The sequence below is a fragment of the Somniosus microcephalus genome, chromosome 6, assembly GCF_052327205.1.
Source record: "Somniosus microcephalus isolate GS21.2 chromosome 6, FLI_Smic_1.0, whole genome shotgun sequence".
NCBI classification, from domain to species: domain Eukaryota; kingdom Metazoa; phylum Chordata; class Chondrichthyes; order Squaliformes; family Somniosidae; genus Somniosus; species Somniosus microcephalus.
This window is the reverse complement of record NC_140992.1, coordinates 236,091,110-236,112,232: the sequence shown is the minus strand read 5'-3', so window position 1 is coordinate 236,112,232 and position 21,123 is coordinate 236,091,110. Positions and strand designations below refer to the sequence as shown.

General features: G+C 44.9%; 1 protein-coding gene across 1 annotated transcript in view; it reads right to left on the bottom strand.

The window, feature by feature from the left end:
• The window catches only part of dpy19l3 (dpy-19 like C-mannosyltransferase 3), a 115,626-nt gene that overhangs the window by 88,745 nt on the left and 5,758 nt on the right, over positions 1–21,123 (bottom strand). The window contains exon 3 of the mRNA XM_085991568.1: positions 20,826–20,950. Coding sequence (XP_085847694.1) covers positions 20,826–20,950 — 125 coding nt within the window. The remainder of the gene's footprint in view (positions 1–20,825; positions 20,951–21,123) is intronic.

Sequence of the window (21,123 nt, the reverse complement as noted above, 5' to 3'; positions counted from 1 at the left end):
TGTCCCTCTGATCCTCTGTCCTTCCTAGGGTCCTACCATTCATTGTGTATTCCCTTGCCTTGTTAGTCCTCTCAAAATGCATCACCTCACACTTTTCAGGGTTAATTCCATTTGCCACTGTTCTGCCCATTTACCACGCCACCAATTTTCGTGTCATCTGCAAACTTACTGATCATACCTCCTACATTCATATCTAAATCATTAATGTACACTACAAACAGCAAGGGACCCATCCCTGCGGTACACCACTGGGCACAGGCGTCCAGTCACAAAAACAACCTTTGACCATCACCCTCTGCCTCCTGCCACTAAACCAATTTTGGATCCAATGTGCCAAATTGCCCTGGATCCCATGGGCTCTTACCTTCTTGACCAGTCTCCCATGTGGGACTTTGTCAAAAGCCTTACTGAAGTTCATGTAGACTACATCAACTGCACTACCCTCATCCACACACCTAGTCACCCCCTTGAAAAATTCAATCAAATTGGTTAGACATGATCTCCCCCTGACAAAGCCATGCTGACTATCCTTGATTAATCCTTGCCTCTCTGTCCCTCAGAATTTTTCTAATAATTTCCCTACCACTGATGTTAGGCTCACTGGCCTGTAATTCCCTGCTTTATCCCTACTACCCTTCTCGAATAATGGTACTACGTTAGCTGTCCTCCAGTCCTCTGGCACCTCCCCTGTGGCCAGGGAGGTTTTGAAAATGTGTGTCAGAACCCCTGCAATCTTTTCCCTTGCCTCACACAGCAACCTGGAATACATCTTGTCTGGGCCTGGGGATTTATCCACTTTTAAGCCCACTAAAACCGCTAGTACCTTCACCCTCTCAATATTAATTTATTCAAGTACGTAAATCACAATCCCCCTGCCTGATTTCTATGCCTACATCGTCCTTCTCCATAGTGAACACAGATGCAAAATATTCATTTAAAACCTCACCCATATCTTCCGGCTCTTAATATACTTATAATAAAACACCGTGGGATTTTCCTTTATTTTGCCCGCCAGTGCTTTTTCCTGCCCCCTCTTCGCTCTCCTAATTTATTTTTAAGTACCCCCCTGCACTTTCTATACTCCCCTAGGGCTTCCACTGTTTTTAGTCCTTAGTATGGACCATTTTAGATCATTGCCTCCTGCTGTTGGTCCAGATTCCCTGTTGAGTACTTTAAACAAGAACTTCTGAACCTTTAAAATCTTGTCAGCAGAATCAGCTTTGAAATAAACAGCTGATCTGATAACTGGTGGAAAGAGGTAGCACTAAACTTTACCTCAGAAATACCTCCTGATACTGAACCAGACCTCAGTGTGTATTGAAGTATTGGTTTTCCACTGCAGTTTGGGGAACACTCAAGTGTCCCCCAAACTGCAGTGGAAAACCACTATGAGAGTCTATAATCATCAGAGCACAGCTGAAAAGCACAAAATGCTCCGGAGTGAAAAAGATTTTGAGTGGAAGATAATGGATCTAGAGACCCAACACAAGAGATCGAAGCTGGATGGCACAGAAAGGGCTCCAATTCAGGCCAGAGGAAGTTAAATAATCTGCTGTCCAAGGTGCAGGGAAGATATTCATGTTCACCAGAGCAAAGTATCAGGATCATTAATAAGACCATTGGCGACCTTGGCTCAGTGGTAGCATTCTCACCTCCGAGTCATAAGGTCGTGCATTCAGGTCCCACTTCAGAGACTTGCCTACATAATCTGGGCCAACATTTCAGTGCAGTGAGGGAGTCCTGCACTGATGCAGGTACAGTCCCCACCACTTATAGCAGCCATGTTCAGAGCCTGGAAAGTATTTTGCATACACCCTTCAGTGGCAGGTGCAGAGCAGAACTGTTACTTCAATTAGGAAAGTAAATGGCAATCTCAATTCTGCTCCAATGAAATCAGTGAGTTTGCAAAATGTTCTACTTTATTGTAGACCATAGAACTTCTAGCCACCTAGCAGAAAGACAAAGGTGTTTTGACGAACTTCCCCCCTCCCTCAACTATCACCAGAGCATGCCCAGTCACTGGACTCTTCAATGCAGGCTAAACTAATCCACTCAGGCTTCATCTGAGATGCCAATAACACAGAGAAAAAGGAGAGAGAGGTTCATTTGTCAGGTGAAGCTTTTTATCATGGACTTATAATCAAAAGTTACTGATGAGAATTGCTTTGGAACAGATAGTGTAAAGTTTCACTTCTGTAATGTTTACCCTGATCTGCACAGATTGGCAGAGTTTTTTCCTCTTTGTTTGGAGAAACCTCAAGCACGTGATGTGCAGGCCATACTTAAATTTGGTTAAATTTTGATATTAACGAAGAACTGAAGATTGCCCAGTTGACTATCTGAACATTAAAAATATGAACATTCAAATTCATAAATGTTCTTTGCACACCAGTTATAGTTGTAACACAGCAACAGTGAAGATCAAGAGGTAAGGGACTGCGTCCTCAAAGTAGATAACAATTCATGCATTATTGGAGTAGGTAAACAAATATTCAAGATGTAACTTATTGAACAATTTTTCAAAGGTTAAAGAAATGCTCTAAGATAATGCGCAACAATGCCTTACCCTTGAGTATTTTTTGAAAAACATAGTCCATGAACAAAAATAGACAACAAAACAGTCAACAAATATTATCATGCTCACCAAACAAAATGCTTCAAGACTAATGCCAGTAATATCACAGGTTGAAAACTGACTCAATTAACTGCAGCAATGATGTTCAGATACACAGCTTCCTGCATATATTCAGCAGGCTAAATAAATACTAATTTCCATGCATCTCACTCATACCTCTGTGGGCTGAAAATATTGCAATATTATTAGCATGTTAGATGAAAGCCCATTGTCTTTCAAAGGAAAAGACAACCAATGAAAAACGCTCACCTGTATATTTGAAAACCAGAGGAAATTCTCATGTAGAGACTGAACATACCAGGAGTGAAAATATCCTAGTATTAGTCCCACTGAGAGAGCTAGCAGCGGGACAATGCCCGTTCGCCGTAGTGGTGACCAGATCCCAGTTGCTGCCACCTCACGAGGTGAGATGTTACTATTTCCATTAGTGCCAGCATGAACATCAGTCTGTTTATGATTTCTTTCCAAACTATGCTGTGAAGCATCACTGACAATTTCAGATTGTTTTTTCCTCTTCCTTAATATCATGATGATATGCCACTAGGTGTAAAGAAATCTCAGTTGTCTTTTGCTTTCTGTCTCAGGACCACAAATGGCTAGTACACTGCTCTGTTCAATGTAGCACCTGTCTTCATTAAAAATCCAAGACACAATGAGGCAGCAATGAGTCATCCCATGGGTTGCTATAGAATCTAAACTGTAAACATTCAGACTGGAGCATTATCTCACTTCCTTCAGTCATTGGTAATATCCTCTTACTACAACCATCCAAAGTAGACAATGCTAATAATGCGGAACAAAATATTATCTAACACATATGCAATGATTCTAGACACCAGCTCATTTAGTTTGACTATGGGGATGTTAAACCATTAGACATATTGTAGATTTTTTTAAGTAATTAAACCTATCCAAAATAAATACAAGTAGAATGAACCAGACAAGGTAACAGCTTATCAAACTACAAAGCATTTACTGCCTGACAAATAGCAGCCAAACAAAATCACACTTGTAAGCCCCAATTTACTCCAGAACCAACATTTTTGGTTGGATACAGCTGTTACTTAGCTTAAATAATGAACTCCAAACCTCTGCACAAACATAGTACTGTAGTATAATCTGTGGTAGATCCAGCCTGGCGACATCCTGGATGGAAAATGTCAAAGTACAGTAACTGAGAGTAGCTTGCACAGTCAAAACATGTTATGTTTGGAATGATCACCTGCCATTTGCTAAGTAAAAGCAGCTCAGACGTAAGCATGGTGCTGTCAGTCAAAGATCCAGACAGAGTCTGTAGTGAAGGGAAGCAGCAAAATTACTTTCACCAAGCTTCTATGAGTGCTGTCCTGTGTACTCCAAGACAAACAGCAAGAACCAATAAAGGGCAAATGACAGCACCATGCCCACTTCTGGCATGCTTTTTACTCAGACATTTGTGACTATGCACACGCTTCTTAGCTACTGTGATTAACATTTCCATCCAGGATGTAGCTAGACTGGACCTACCATGGATACTAATCGGTTTATGCAGAGGCTTAGAGGTAGTAGAGGTATGTGTTTAAACTAAGCAACAGCTGTAGCCAACCAAAAATGCACCAAACTGCAAGGTATACAACATTTAACGGAGAATTACATCGCCTAAAAGGAAGCTCTGCAGCAGCTGCTCATCTTCCACCTTTTCCATACCAGTTTCCAAAAAGTCTTAATATTTAATCAATAGCATATGCCATGCCAATAAACTCCTTCTGAAATACTAGTTTCAATAATCTCTCCTTCTGAAGGGAGTTTCAACAGTAATATTGCATAAAGGTGCCTTTCTTTTTTTTTAAATTGTGATATTCAATCATATACTAAATAAAAATATAAAATTCTCAGATTTTTCCTGATCGGTTACCTACTCAGTTGAAAATTACCACGGTTGCTCGCCACACTGAATTAGATTTTTTGTAGCACTGTGCTTGATCACTGCTAAATTATGTACAATATATAAGCACTGCAAACAGAAAAGGTGGAAGTTATCACTTTCCATGAGAGAGCACCAAGGAAGGAATATTGAGCTGTGGCATTCAAAGAAAGGTGGAAATATAACACAGCCACTGGTCATGTAATGCAGCACCACAGAGGCCAGAACAAGCTGGGGTTCACCAAAGCAGGCAGGTAGAAGGCACTGCTGTTGCCAAAGTGAAATACAAGGATGAAATATGCTACTATTGAATTGAATAGGAAAGAAACAGAATTCATATGGATTGAAATAAAACATAAGAAGGGATCGATCATGCTAAAAGGGGTATACTACAGACCACATAATAATGGAAAGGAGGTGGAGAAAGAAATATGTAAGCAAATGGGTGGATGCTGGGAGAATGTTTCTCTTGGCTGGGGAGTCCAAAACCAGGGGCCACAGCCTCAGGATAAAGGGTAGGATTCAGGACTGGGGTGAGAAGAAATTTCTTCACACAGAGGGTGGTGAATCTTTGGAATTCTCTACCCCAGAGGGCTGTGGAAGCTCAGTCATTGGGTATATTCAAAACAGAAGTTGACAAATTTCTGACTAGTAAGGGCATCAAAGGATATGGCGATAGGGCCGGTGAATGGAGTTGAGGCAGAAGATCAGCCATGATCTCATTGAATGGCGGAGCGGGCTTGAAGGGCCAAATGGCCTACTCCTGCTCCTATTTCTTATGTTCTTAAATATGTGAAATGAGTAAAGGACGTGGAATAATAACCATGGGAGATTTTAATTACCCCCAAATAAACTGGCAAGAGGTAGTGAAAGGGGTACAGGGAATGGAGTTTTTTCAATGTGTGCAAGGCTCCTTTCTTACCCAGTATGTAAAAAGCCAAACAATAGCGAGAGCACTGCTGGATCTAGTAAAGGGAAAAGAACCAGAACCAGCTAAGAGAAGTAAGCATAGGGGAACATCTAGGCAATAGCGATCACAACATAATAAGATTTAAGATAAAGATTGAGGAGGACATAAGTAAGATAAAAGCCAAAGTAATAAATTGGGAAAAAAGCTGATTTAAAGGGATGAGAATGGAACTAGGAAAAATAAACTGGAAAAATATACTGACAAACAAAGAAATAGAATAGTAGTGAGAAATATTTAAAACAGTGATCAAGAGAGCCCAGGAGAAATATATCTCACTAAAATGAACAAACTAGACAGTAATGACACACCATGGATGAATAAAGAAATAAGGATAAAATTGAAATGAAAGAAAAAGGCATACACTAAGTACATAAACAACAAAGGAGAAGAATACAAAAAGGTTAGGAAAGTCAAAAAAAAATTAGGAAGGCAAAGCAAAACTACAAAATTAAACGATCAAGGAATATAAAATTAAATAGTTAAGTATTCTACTGACGCATAAATAACAGAAGAAAAATCAGGATAGGGATAGGGCCACTAAGGGATACACATGATAAACTCACAGGTAATGACAGCAAAATAGCAGAAATATTAAATAATTACTTTTCCTCAGTATTTACCAGGGAGATTAACATGGTGGACATGACATTAGAAGGAGATCTCAAAAAAGATATAAAGACATTTTAGAAAGGGAGGAGATAATTGATACGGATGGATAGCATCCGCACATATTAAAAGAAATTAGAGATAGCAGAGGCACTATTACACATATTATAATATATATAAATTCATTAGAATAGGGGAAAATTCCAGAGGACTGGTGGACAGCTAATGTGTTCCTATGTTTAAAAAGGGAGATAGAACAAGTCCAGGGAACTATAGACCAATTAAATTAATGTCAGTGGTAGGAAAGATAATGGAATCTTTACTCAAAGAAAAACATCTAGAAACTGAAAATATAATAAAGAGTAGTCAGCAGATTCCAAAAAGGAAGGTCACGCTTGAGCAACCTTATTGAATTCTTTGAAGTAACCGAAAGGGTAGACAAGGGTAATGCAGTCGACGCAATATATTTGGAATTTCAAAAGGCCTTCGATAAGGTACCGCATAGTAGTCTCATGACCAAGGTCAGCACATGTGGAGTCAAGGGACAAGTAGCGTCAAGGGACAAGTAGCAGAATGGATAGTAAGCTGCCTACAAAACAGAAAACAAAGGGTAGGGATTAAAGGTAGTTACTCAGACTGGAAAAATGTGTTAAGTGGTGTTCCATAAGAATCGGTCCTGGGACCACTGTTGCTCACAATTTACATAAACAATTTGGACTCGGGAATTGGGAGTGCAATACCAAATTGGGGGTGTAGTTAATACAGAGGATGACTGCGACAAAATACGGGATCGCGACTGCCTTGGTGGTCCAGGTAGGTACTTTTTATATTGCAGGGCCTGCAGCGATGCCCTTCACTTTAAGGGAGGGAAGGATCCTTTGAACGTGGCAGCGCTGCACGGCCCAGTGTGCAGCACTGCTGAAGTCTCTGCCCCACCTGCTGCCGACTGCGCTCGAAGAAGCAAGTGGAGCGCTTGATTTAGCGCTCCACTTCCTTCCTGGAGCGCAAAACCGAATTTTTGAAAAGTTTAGAAACATTAGCGCCAGGTGCTAATTTTCTCAACTTTTAAAATTTAGCGCCCCAACGGGGCTATAATGAAGTTCTCCCCCTAAGTGTCTAAATGGGTGTGGTGATTATTTCCTATGTTTAATAAGAAGTATTGTGATTGGTGAATGGGGTGGTTGTTCTCTGTATTAGTAAGAAGTATTGTAATTGGTTGTTTGTTTCTACCTTGCGATATATGTTGTAAACTCATTGGTAGTGGATGTCAGGTGATTTGTGGTGGCCATCTTAAATTCAGTTCTCTCTAGTCATTGTTGGAGACTGGTGTTGAAAGATGTGCTACTGGGTTTTTTAAGTTAATAAAGCCTAGATTAGAAAGGCAAATTTATTCTTTATTTCAATGGGGTAGAGGAGCAAAGAGATCTTGGGGTACAGATACACAAATCACTAAAAGTAGCAACATAGATTAATAAGACCATAAAAAAGCAAACAAAGCACTGCGGTTCATTTCTAGAGGGATAGAATTGAAAAGCAAAGAAGTTATTTTTAACTTGTATAGACCACACTTGGAGTATTGTACATGGTTCTGGTCTCCATATTAGAAAAAGAATATAGAAGCACTGGAAAAGGAGCAAAAAAGATTGACTAGAATGATACCAGAATTGAGAGGGTACATCTATTAGGAAAGGGGCTCTTTTCTCTAGAAAAGGAAAGACTGAGGGGTGACTTGATAGAGGCCTTTATGATTATGAAAGGGTTCGACAGGGTAGGCGTAGAGAAGATTTTTCCACTTGTGGACGAGACCAGAACTAGGGGCCATAAATATAAGATAGTCACTAATAAATCCAATAGGGAATTCAAAAGAAACTTCTTTGTGGAACTTCTACCACAAGGAGTTGTTGAGGCGACTAACATAGATGCATTTAAGGGGAATCTAGATAAACACATGAGTGAGAAAAGAATAGAAGTATAAGTTGATGAGGTTAGATGAAGAAGGGTGGGAGGAGGCTCATGTGGAGCATAAACTGGCATGGACCCATTGGGCCAAATGGCCTGTTTGTGTGCTGTAAATACAATGTAATATTGGCCCAGAAATTCGGGTCTCCACGGGCGAGTACGCACGGGGTACTCACCCGTAAGCCCAATGGAAGTGCCAGTTTCCTGCATGCACTGCGCATGCGCGGGAAACCGGCACTTCCGTTCCCCTGAAAGAAGGGGTTCAGAGTTCGAACGCGTGTGCAGGAGAGGCTGCGCCTCCCGGGAAAACCTGCAAAAAAAAAACGTAAGTCTCCAGAAGTTACACATATAAAAAGCAGACGCAAGGCCTGCTTTTTACAAGGTAAGTGGTGAATTAATTAAAATTAAAACATTTCTTCCACAGGTTTATTATTTTTAAATACTTTAAAGAAAGGTAAGTTTATTTTTAGCCCCGTTAGAAAATAAAATTATTTTTTTCAAAAATTTAAATTATTGTTTAAAAGTTATTTCATGTAATTTATAGTTTATTTAAAAAATGTGATTTAAAAAAAAATTATTTGAAGATTTAGTGATGTTTTGGGGCTGTAGTATTTATAAGTTTGACAGCCCTTCCTGTCAAACTTATGAATGAAGCATTCCCTGCTCCGATTGGCTCCCCATGGCCCACGTGATCCCAGGGAACGCATCGAACTAACTGCGCCCCTGGGATACGCAAGCATTGCGCGCCGGCAGTTGGAGGAGGCCCAGGATCGGAATTCCACGGGGTCCACAGCTCAACGGCCGGCGCGCAAGGTAAGTGCAGGTCGGGGGCTTGCACCCGCGGGAAGCCCTCGACCCGAATTTCTGGGCCAATATGTATTGACTGAGGAAGTAGCCTGAACTTATAGCTACTGCTGTGGAGAAGTTGAAAGAGTTTGATAGCTGTTTCAAGTTCATTAGTTCAAGAGACCTGAACCATAGTGTAAAACACTGTAGGCCCTGGTGAAACAGTAAAGGTGCCTTTTTTCTAATTTTTCTTTGGTACACTACTGCTAATTTCATCTTCTACGAGCAAGTTTATTTCTTTATTTCATGTAACAATAACCAAAACAAATAATATTTCAGAAATATACCCAAATACAAATAACCAGGTGAACTTGCCATAACACTTAAAACAAAAATACACAAAGTCTGAGTTTAGTAACTTAAAAAAAATGGGTTTGCATAATTTCAGCCCAATTCCTAGTGGGTGTTTGTAAATCAGTTTGTGACAGAGGGAAAACTTAGAGAGAGAAGCAAACAACTTAAAATGGAGCAAAACAAAGTTACAATCAGGTTTAGAATTGTACAGACGGTGTGCCATGATAGCTCAGAAGGCAAATGTATTGAAGATCCGTGGCTGAATCCATGGTCAGTGCTGAATTAGTCAATTTAACAGTGGCAACAGCAGCTATGCGGAAATGGCCGTCAGCATCCCGTAGAAATCTCAGCACAAGGAGACAATTTCTGCCAGTATTCCTACTTTATCACTAGCCAATGACCCCTGCTGGAAAGGCAGGTATATAGACATCAGGGTTGTAAGACTCCAATATCAATATATACAATAGAACCTTACTCGGTCAGTTACGGCACAAATCAAATTACATGCAGTATTTAACTAGAATTTTTTTAAATATTCGTTCATGGGATGTGGGCGTCGCTGGCAAGGCCAGCATTTATTGCCCATGCCTAATTGCCCTTGAAGGTGGTGATGAGCCGCCTTCTTGAACCGCTGTAGTCCGTGTGGTGAAGGTACTCCCATAGTGCTGTTAAGGAGGGAGTTCCAGGATTTTGACCCAGCGACGATCGGCGATATATTTCCAAGTCAGGATGGTGTGTGACTTGAAGGGGAACTTGGAGGTGGTGGTGTTCCCATGCGCCTGCTGCCCTTGTCCTTCTAGGTGGTAGAGGTCACGAGTTTGGGAGGTGCTGCCGAAGAAGCCTTGGCGATATGCTGCAGTGCATCCTGTAGATGATACACACTGCAGCCACGGTACGCCGGTGGTGGAGGGAGTGAATGTTAAAGGTGGTGAATGGGGTGCTTTGTCCTGGATGGTGTTGCGCCTCTTGAGTGTTGTTGGAGCTGCACTCATCCAGGCAAGTGGAGAGTATTCCATCACACTCCTGACTTGTGCCTTGTAGATGGTGGAAAAGCTTTGGGGAATATTAGCAAAGATAAAGGCCCCGATTTTCGGGCAGCTGTCGGGCGGCTTTTCATGCGGCCGTGGTCCGAAAATCGCGGAAAAAGCGGGTCGGGACCCCCACCCCCCGCCTGATTCACCGCCCCGTCCGACTTTCGGACCGCCGTTTCCACGCGCCCCGCTTCAGTCCCGCCCGCCGCTGGCGGGACTGCTCGTCGGCACACTAATCACCAATGATCACCTTGTTAAGGACGATTTTCCCGTACCATTGCGACTTTGGGGCTTTCCCCACCTGAAACCCGCCTGCGGGGAACCCCGCCAATGAGAGCTGGCGTGAAAACAGCTGGCTTGCTTGCTTGCAGCAGCAGGTCGCTGAGGGCTGAAGATATTTAAAGAGGCAGCATTTGCAGGCTGCAGGACCTTGTTGATCAAGGCTTGGGGGAACTATTTGAAGCCTTAGGAGCAGCTGCAGAAAGTTGGAGCCTCACACACTTCTTCAGTGTGAGCTTCTGGGAAGCCCCTCTCACCACCCTAACTCAGGACCTCCTCAACCGAGGCATCTGGTAGAAGCATGGGAGGCCTTTGGCACCTTCCCTTCCTGGCATTAGAGGATCTCCAACAGCAGAGGTGGCAGCAGCAGAACCAGGAACAGCAGGATGATTACCAGGAGCACCAGGCTGCTGCTCACTCACCTGAAGCTGCACAAGCCAGAAGGGGCCAGCGCTTGGAAGTGGCTTGAGAGCACCTTGCTGCGCTTTAGGGGGCCAGTGGGACCCGTTTCTGCACTGGCAGTCCTACTCAGAAGGACTTCCATGAAGATCTGGTTTCTCTGTTCAACAGATGGCCAACGCTCCTCAAGAGATGTCATTCTCTTATGAGCACTCGCCATTTTTCCCGTATGCTGGTGAGTTATCTCCTCCATGGAGGTTGCCAACCTTTCCATGGTGCTGCGTTCATGCACCAATGACCACAAAGGCTCTGCTCATGGTCGCTATGGACTCCTCCATTCACTCCACACTCGCAGCGACCCTGGAGACAAAACCTGCCAGAGACTCCTGCATCTGTGCATGGAGATCCATCACCTCTTCTCTTGCGGATGGACCCAGAGGCAGAGGGTCGAGATGCAGCGCAGCTGAGCTGAGCTGGCAGAGCCCTGCGCCCTCCGACGAGGACTCTCCACTGCTGTCCCTGTCTCCAGAATCTGCTGAGGCTCACTTGTCAGCTGTGAAACACCAGGTGACAACACTACTCTATGTCCCAAAGGTCCCCCCGAGGTGTGAGTGTCTGTGCTGGTGCTGGGCGCGCTTACTTCTGCTGGAGCTTCCTCTGAGGAGTCTGGCTGCACAGCCTCTTCCTCCTCCACAGTGAGGACGGGGGCTCTGGATGGTACTGTGGGGGAGTAAAGGAAGGAGTTAGAGATGTAATGTCAAGGTTCCTCTGGTGACTCCCAGCGAGTTGGCATCTGCTGACACCTGCATCCATGCAGCATTGGTCTCAGTGGGAGGCCTCTTCCTCCCTGACCTAGGGAAGAGGACCTCCCTGTGGGCCCTAACCCCATCCAATAATGCCTGCAGTGAAGCCTTGTCGAATTTGAAGGCAGCTCGGGTCTGGCACTGGCCACAGCTGCTGCAGGCTCCTCTGCCATCCTGTGTGGTTCATTTGGAAGCCTTCAGAGGATGCAGTGCTTGCCATGGACCTTGAAAGCACCACGAATGATGACATCATAGTGTGGGGATTTCTGACTCGATTTAGACAATTAGCAATGCTTCCCACATGCTGGGAATTAATTGGCCAATTGAGGGAAAATTGCATGGGGCTGACTGACACTTTTTTGTGTGTGTCAGAAACCCCACATTCGGGGGAAATCCGACCATTCCCCACACAAGCCGAAAATCGGGGCCAAAGTCTCTATGTGAGAAGATTATCGCATAAGAACATCTTCATGAGCAGGATCGCTGGATAGACTATGTAATATTCCAGACAGGGGTAGTATCCATTCTGGAGTTGACCCTATGAAATGTCACACTCAGTGCTTTGTTCTGCTCATTTCATGGGCAGAAGTCTCCAATGGAGGCAGTCTCTATACATAGGGCACAGCATACTCTATGCACAGGAATATATATAAAGACAGAGCAAAACAGAGTAAGACAGAGTCGTCGTCGTACATGTCTTCTGAGCGGCAGAGCGGGGTATAAAAGTCCCCAGAGACCAGGTAAGGCCTCACAGCGTCGGCAAGAAACCTGAGCGGCAGAGCGGGGCTATAAAAGTCCCCAGAGACCAGGTAAGGCGTACCAATCTCCAGTCTGGAAGGAGAGAGGTAAAAAGTAATCCAAGTGTGACGTCACCAGAAAGCGGGTAAGTGTTAGGTTGGTAAGTACTTCTCCCTTTTAAGCTTAAATCTCTTTGGTTTATAGTTTCTAAGGTGTGATATTCACCATCTAGAATCGGGGCAGAGGATATTTAAGAATAATATTAATAAATTTAATTAATTACATAGAATGGGAGATCAGGTGATGTGTTGCTGCTGCAATATGTGGGAGCTGGTGAACACCATTGATGCTCACGGTGATCACATTTGCAGTAAGTGTTGGCTGCTCGAGGAACTCCGGCTCCGTGTTGAAGAGCTGGAGTCCGAGCTTCAAACACTGAGACACATCAGGGAGGGGGAGAGTTACCTGGACTCTGTATCACGAGGTAGTCACACCAATTAGATTAATTAATTCAGATGTAGTCCGTGGCCAGGGTCAGGATGGTGTGACTAGAAGTGAGGCAGGTACGGGAGGTAGTGTTGGAGGAGCCGCAGCCCTTGCACTTGTCCAACAGGTTCGAGGCTCTTACTCCCTGTGGTGACAGGAGCAGGGACTGCAGGGAGGATGAGCAACCTGGCCACAGCACCGTGGAGCAGGGGGCCATTCAAGTGGGGGGGGGAGTTAAAAGAAATGTTGTAGTGGTAGGGGATAGTATCATTAGGGGGATAGATAGAGTTCTTTGCAGCCGAGAGCGAGAGTCCCGAAGGCTGTGTTGCCTGCCCGGTGCCAGGGTTAAGGACATCTCCTCTGGACTGGAGAGAAACTTGGAGTGGGAGGGGGAGGATCCAGTTGTCGTGGTCCATGTTGGTACCAACGACATAGATAGGACAAGGAAGGAGGTTCTGCTGAGGGAGTTTGAGCTGCTAGGGGCCAAATTAAAAAGCAGAACCACAAGGGTCTGGATTATTACCTGAGCCACGAGCGAATTTGGCTAGGACAAATAAAATTCGAGAGTTAAATGCGTGGCTCAAAGACTGGTGTGGGAGAAATGGGTTTTGCTTCCTGGGACACTGGCACCAGTACTGGGGCAGGAGGGAGCTGTTCCGTTGGGACGGGCTTCACTTGGCCAGTGCTGGGACTAGAGTCCTGGTGGATCATATAACTAGGGCTGTAGAGAGGGCTTTAAACTAACTAGTGGGGGTGGGGGTGGGGGGGGATGAGACCAGGAAATTAATGGTGGGAAATATGGAGATGGCAAAAACACTGAATATTTTACATCAGTCTTTACAGTAGAAGACACTAAGAATATCCCAACACTGGACAAACAGGGGGCTATGGGGGGGGGAGGAGCTAAACACGATCAAAATCACTAAGGAAGTGGTACTCGGTAAAATAATGGGACTCAAGGCAGATAAATCACCTGGACCCGATGGCTTACATCCTAGGGTCTTGAGGGAAGTGGCGGTAGGGATTGTGGATGCATTGGTAATAATTTTCCAAAACTCCCTGGACTCGGCAAAGGTCCCGGCAGACTGGAAAACTGCTAATGTAACACCCTTATTTAAAAAGGGCAGTAGACAGAAGGCTGGAAACTATAGACCGGTTAGCCTAACATCTGTGGTAGGTAAAATTTTGGAGTCCATTATTAAGGAGACAGTAACAGGACATTTGGATAATCATCATTTAATAGGACAAAGTCAGCATGGTTTTATGAAGGGGAAGTCATGTTTGACAAATTTGCTGGAGTTCTTTGAGGAAGTAACATAGGGTGGATAAAGGGGAACCAGTGGACGTAGTGTATTTAGACTTCCAAAAGGCATTTGACAAGGTGCCACACAAGATTATTGCTTAAGATAAAAAATCACAGGATTGGGGGTAATATTCTGGCATGGATAGAGGATTGGCTATCTAACAGAAGGCAGAGAGTTGGGATAAATGGTTCATTCTCAGACTGGCAATCAGTAACTAGTGGTGTTCCACAGGGGTCAGTGCTGGGTCCCCAACTCTTTACAATCTATATTAACGATTTGGAGGAGGGGACCGAGTGTAACATATCAAAGTTTGCAGATGATACTAAGATGGGAGGGTAAGTAGTGAGTGAGGAGGACATAAAAAACCTGCAAGGGGACGTAGACAGGCTAAGTAAGTGGGCAGAGATTTGGCAGATGGAATACAATACTGGAAAGTGTGAGGTTATGCACTTTGGCAGGAAAAATCGTAGAGCAAGTTATTATCTTAATGGCAAGAAACTGGAAAGTACTGAAGTACAAAGGGATCTGGGGGTCCTGGTGCATGAAACTCAAAAGGTTAGTATGCAGGTGCAGCAAGTGATTAAGAAGGCCAATGGAATGTTGGCTTTCATTGCTAGGGGGATAGAATATAAAAATAGGGAGGTATTGCTTCAGTTGTACAAGGTATTGGTGAGACCGCACCTGGAATACTGCCTACAGTTTTGGTGTCCATACTTAGGAAAGGACATACTTGCTCTCGAGTCAGTACAAAGAAGGTTCACTCGGTTAATCCCGGGGATGAGGGGATGGACATATGAGGAGAGGTTGAATAGATTGGGACTCTACTCATTGGAGTTCAGAAGAATGAGAGGCGATCTTATTGAAACATAAGATTGTGAAGGGGTTGGATCGGGTGGATGCGGGGAAGATGTTCCCGATGATGGGTGAAACTAGAACTAGGGGGCATAGTCTTAGAATAAGGGGCTGCTCTTTCAAAACTGAGATGAGGAGGAACCACTTCACTCAGAGGGTGGTAGGTCCATGGAATATGCTGCCCCAAAAAGCTGTAGAAGCTACATCATTACATAAATTTAAAACAGAAATAGACAGTTTCCTAGAAGTAAAGGGAATTAAGGGTTACGGGGAGCAGGCAGGAATTTGGACATGAGTCTAGGTTCGGATCGGTCATGGCCCTGTGGGTAGCGGAGCGGGCCCAGGGGCCGTGTAGCCTGATCCTGCTCCTATTTCGTGTGTCTAATTCTGTTAGATTCAGGAGATGGTTCTGTGATAGTGGATTGGCGGTTAGGATCAGATCAGCCATGATCTTATTGAATGGCGGAGCAGGCTCGAGGGGCCGATTGGCCTACTCCTGCTCCTATTTCTCATGTTCTGATGTTCACACTGTTCCCTTTGGGGAGCTGTATGAAGTAGTGGAAGGATTTCTGGCCGTGATTAACGCTCCTTCCGTGACCGTAACCATCTTCGTACCAGCCATTAGGGTGGTTAGTCCTATGGCGGGAGGGTTTTACGGGCTCCCACAACCCATACGAGGGGGGGGGGGCACCCACACCCACGGACGCAAGTATCCCGCTGGATGTCAACCCAGAATTTAGAGCCGGAGCTCCGACTCCACTTGCCGGGACTGTCTGGAGCGGGTTTCGAAACCCTACGCCTTCTGGCCCAGCGGCGGGGATGCTACCGCTACGCCAAAGGCCCACTCCAAGACAGAGTAAGACAGACTTGCATTTATATAGCGACTTCACGACCTCAGGACGTCCCAAAGCACTTTATAGCCAAGAGAAGTACTTTGAAGAGTATCACTGTTGTAATGTAGGAAATGTGACAGCCAAGTTGCTCACAGCAAAGTCCCACAAACAGCAGTGATAATGACTAGATAATCTGTTTTTGAGTGATTTTGGTTGAGAGGTAAATATTGGTCAGGACACCATGGAGAACTCCCCTGCTCTTCTTCGAATAGTGCCATTGGGTATTTTACATCCACCTGAGGGGGCAGACGGGGCTTCAGTTTAACGTCTCTTCCGAAAGGCGGCATCTCCGACAGTGCAGCACTCCCTCAGTACTGCACTGGATTGTCTCTGGTATGGGACTTGAACCCACAACCATCTGACTCGCAGGAACAGAAGTAGGCCATTCAGCCCCTCAAGCCTGTTCTGCCATTCAATTAGATCATGGCTGATCTCTATCTTAACTACATTTATCTGCCTTGGTTCCATTATCCTTAATAGCCTTGCCTAACAAAAATCTATCAATCTCAGTTTTGAAATTTTCAATTGACCTAGCCTCAACAGCTTTTTGGGAGAGCGCGTTCCAGATTTCCACTACCCTTTGTGTGAAGAAGTGCTTTCTGACATCGCCCCTGGATGACCCTGTTTCGTTGCATCACAATTCAGAATGACTCCTGTTTTCCTGGTTATGCCAATGCGTTCCCTATAAAAGGGACAACTCCCATTTTGAATGGTACACATATACTACAGTCGAACATACAGTGCATGCAGCACTGCTACAGACTGCTCAATCAGTAATAAAGAAATTGCAGCTGTTTACTATGTCAACTTTGTTGAAAACTGTGCTACATAAAGACAAGATACCAGATCACTCAAATACAGTTTGAAATTTAAACAGCCAGAAATTCTTTCTTCTTCTTAGGCAGTCCCTTAGAACCGAGGATGACTAACTTCCACACTAAAAATGAGTTCTCAGGTGACTGATGAGTCCAATGCGGGACCTACAGTCTCTGTCACAGGTGGGGCAGACAGTGGTTGAAGGGGCGGGGTGCTTGGGTTGACGTGCGCTCCTTGCGCTTGGCTTCCGCTTGCTCCCAGCGAAGCGATTCGAGGTGTTCGGCGCCTTCCCGGATGCTTCTCCTCCACATTGTGCGGTCTTGGGCCAGGGATTCCCAGGTGTCGTTGGGGATGTTGCACTTTTTCAAGGAAGCTTTGAGGGTGTCCTTGAAACGTTTCCTCTGCCCACCTGGGGCTCTCTTGCCGTGTCAGAGCTCCGAGTAGAGCGCTTGTTTTGGGAGTCTCATGTCAGGCATGCGGACGATGTAGCCCGTCATCGGAGCTGATCGAGCGTGGTCAAAGCTTCAATGCTGGGGATGTTGGCCTGAGCGAGAATACTGACGTTGGTGCGCCTATCCTGCCAATGGATTTGCAGGATCTTGTGGAGGCAGCGTTGGTGGTACCTCTCCAGTGCTTTGAGGTGCCTGCTGTACATGGTCCATGTCTCTGAGGCATACAGGAGGGCGGGTATCACTACTGGTCTGTAGACCATGAGCTTGGTGCCGGGTTTAAGTTTCTGGATATATAATATACACAGCAACTATACTGCATTTAATGGACTCCACCCTGTTTGATATCATTCATGATCGCACTACAGATTTAATTTGCAACAACATTATCAATGACACCTTGCACTGGTTCTTCACAAAAATAATGCAGAGCATAGCATACTGGCACCCGAAGGTGTGGTTGAAAAATAATGGCTACCTTGTTTCAGCAGATACAAGCACCAGCCTTTCAGCCTCCCAAAAGCATTGTTGACCACCACATATGTTAGACAAACTGTTGTTGCAATACACTTGCTTAGTACTTAAATATCAAATATAATCAAAGGCTAAATCATGACAGAAGAGAGCACATGAGGTCTCTGAGCTCATTTATGCTCCTTCAATGTTTGCGGATGGACCATTGTTCCTGCTTGCACATGTACCTGAGCATCATGCACCTTTCCAAGCCAATCAGCGTATAAAGTATAGAAAGGAAACTGATGACAAACTATTGCCTGTAGAATTATTGAATACCTAACATTTTTTGCTTGAAATCATCAGTTGTATCCTAGTATTGTGCAAGGACGCATGTGCAAGTCTTATTGATAGCTCCTGCAACTTGTTAAAACCCAACTTCTCATTAAAGCACAAGTTTTCTAGCAACTCCCTAGATAGGGAACAACAAGACCTCAGGAGCAGATGAATCCCCGCCGAGGCACTAAAGCATAGCGGAGAAGCACTACTGGCGCGAATTCATGAACTCATTTCTCTTATCTGGAAGGAGGAGAGCATGCCAGGGGATCTCCGAGACGCTGTAATTGTGACCATCTTCAAGAAAGGTGACAAGTCCGATTGCGGTAATTACAGAGGAGTTTCCCTGCCGTCTGCCACAGGGAAAGTCATCGCAAGGATTCTCTTCAATCGCCTTCTCCCAGTGGCCAAAGAGCTCCTCCCAGAGTCGCAATGCGGATTCCGCTAAGGGGCACAATGGACATGATCTTCACCGCACGTCAATTACAAGAGAAATGCAGGGAACAGCACCTACATGGCCTTCTTTGATCTTACAAAGGCCTTCGACACCGGCTGTATCACTGCACCAACGCTCTTCTCGATCTTCCTTGCTGCAATGCTCCATCTCACCCTCAGTAAGTTCCCCACTGGAGTGGAGCTAATTTACAGAACAAACGGGAAACTGTTCAACCTCCATCGCCTCCAGTCCAGATCCAAGGTCGTCCCATCCTCTGTCGTCGAATTACAGTATGCAGACGACGCTCGTGTCTGCGCTCACTCGGAGGTCGAACTCCAAACCATCGTCAACACCTTCACCGAAGCGTACGAGAGCATGAGCCTTACACTAAACATCCGTAAGACAAAGGTCCTCTACCAACCTGCCCCGCCACACAGTACTGCCCCCCGATTATCAAAATCCACGACAAGGCCTTGGACAACGTGGACCACTTTTCACACCTCGGGAGCCTACTGTCAACAAGGGCAGACGTCGACGACAAAGTCCAACACCGCCTTCAGTGTGCCAGTGCAGCCTTCGGTCGCCTGAGGAAGAGAGTGTTTGAAGACCAGGACCTCAAACCCAGCACTAAGCTCATGGTTTACAGAGCAGCAGTGATACCCGCCCTGCTGTATGCCTCAGAGACATGGACCATGTACAGCAGGCACCTCAAAGCACTGGAGAGGTACCACCAACGCTGCCTCCGCAAGATCCTGCAAATCCATTGGCAGGATAGGCACACCAACGTCAGTGTTCTTGCTCAGGCCAACATCCCCAGTATCGAAGCTTTGACCACGCTCGATCAGCTTCGATGGACGGGTCACATTGTCCGCATTCCCGATACGAGACTCCCAAAACAAGCGCTCTACTCGGAGCTCCGGCACAGCAAGAGAGCCCCAAGTGGGCAGAGGAAACGCTTCAAGGACACCCTCAAAGCCTCCTTGAAAAAGTGTACCATCCCCACCGACACCTGGGAATCCCTGGCCCAAGACCGCACAAAGTGGAGGAGAAGCATCCGGGAAGGCACCGAACACCTCGAGTCTCTTCGCCGGGAGCAAGCGGAAGCCAAGCGCAGGCAGCGCAAGGAGAACACGTCAACCCAAGCACCCCACCCACCCGCCCCTTCAACCACCGTCTGCCTCACCTGTGACAGAGACTGTAGGTCCTGCATTGGACTCATCAGTCACTTGAGAACTCATTTTTAATGTGGAAGCAAGTCATCCTCGGTTCCGAGGGACTGCCTAAGAAGAGAAGGCGATAGGGAAAGGGGTGGGGGGCGGAAAAAATAAGGGGGTGGAAAGAAACGAAGGGGCAGCAAGAGGGGGAGGTAGAAAGAGAAGGGAGAGGGTAGGGGAAAAGGGGGAAGACAGGAAAGCGAGTAAGGGCATACAAAACCTAAAGCAAAAAAGGGCTGAAAAGTAAGTTGGTGCATAAGAAAATTATATGATAATCTTTGCTGCCATCCTGTGGCGCACTTGATCAACTGAGTGGAATACAACCTGAATGTTAATAACAACTAAGGGATCTCCTGCATTGCTGCTCACGATCAGTGTCAGGGAACACTGAGCAGGAGGAGGAAATTTTAAAGGAGATGGCTGTTGGGGAGGGAGGGAGGGGGAAAACAATAACATACTGCTTGTGGTTGGGTGATCGAGAAGATGTCAGGTTAGGCTGAGTTGGTGTTAGGCCGGGCTGGGCAGATACCCGAGTCAGAATCTGGAAAGGCAGAGCAAAGAGGTTGGGTTGGGCAGGGGAGACCAGAAAAGTCAAGGCAGCCATGGAGACTGAGCGAGCTCAAAAGGAAGCAGGAAAGGAGATTCAGATTAGGCAGACCAGGGAGTCTAAATGGGTTATAGCTGTAAAGGAGTAAAAACAAATTAAAAGCAAGGGAAAATGCTAAAAATAATTTTAGAAAAATAGAATGATAAAAAATAAATTAAAAAAGACTGCTCTGCGGGTTTTTGCTCGTCTGTGATATCACACGGTTAGCCTGTATCAATGTTGGGATCTGATTGATCCACGGTGTCATGTAGAAATGGACCAATCAGCAGTGTTACAAGTTCACTACATACAAGCATACATTACTGATAGACATTTACAGACAAGATTTTCAATATATAGAATATTCAATCCAACAGATGTAAACCAATTGACTAACTACTGGACAAATCGGGGAGAAAAAAATTCAAAATTAAAACTGATAATATTCCTGTTTAAAAAAATGAATGCCCATCCTCCCAACACCTTTTTTGTTCACTTATTTAATGTTAGTATTCTTCACAGATTTGGCCCTCTTACCTGGATAGTAGAAAACCACAGATCATTTTCGTGCAAAGTTGCAACATAAACTGAGGTGAGAAGTCCTAAGAAAATTGCCATAAATCCCCCAATCAGGAAAGTTACATGCTTCAATGCCACTGGACCTATAGAATTACATAGCAGATTACAGAAAAGTAAAACAATTATATTCAACAGCCTACTTGTCAAAACATTTATTTCAGTGTTTTATTGCATTGTCAGAATAGTAATGACTTGCTATCTTAAACAAAACTGATCTTAATCATACTGGGATCTTACATTTATTCCAACTGAAATC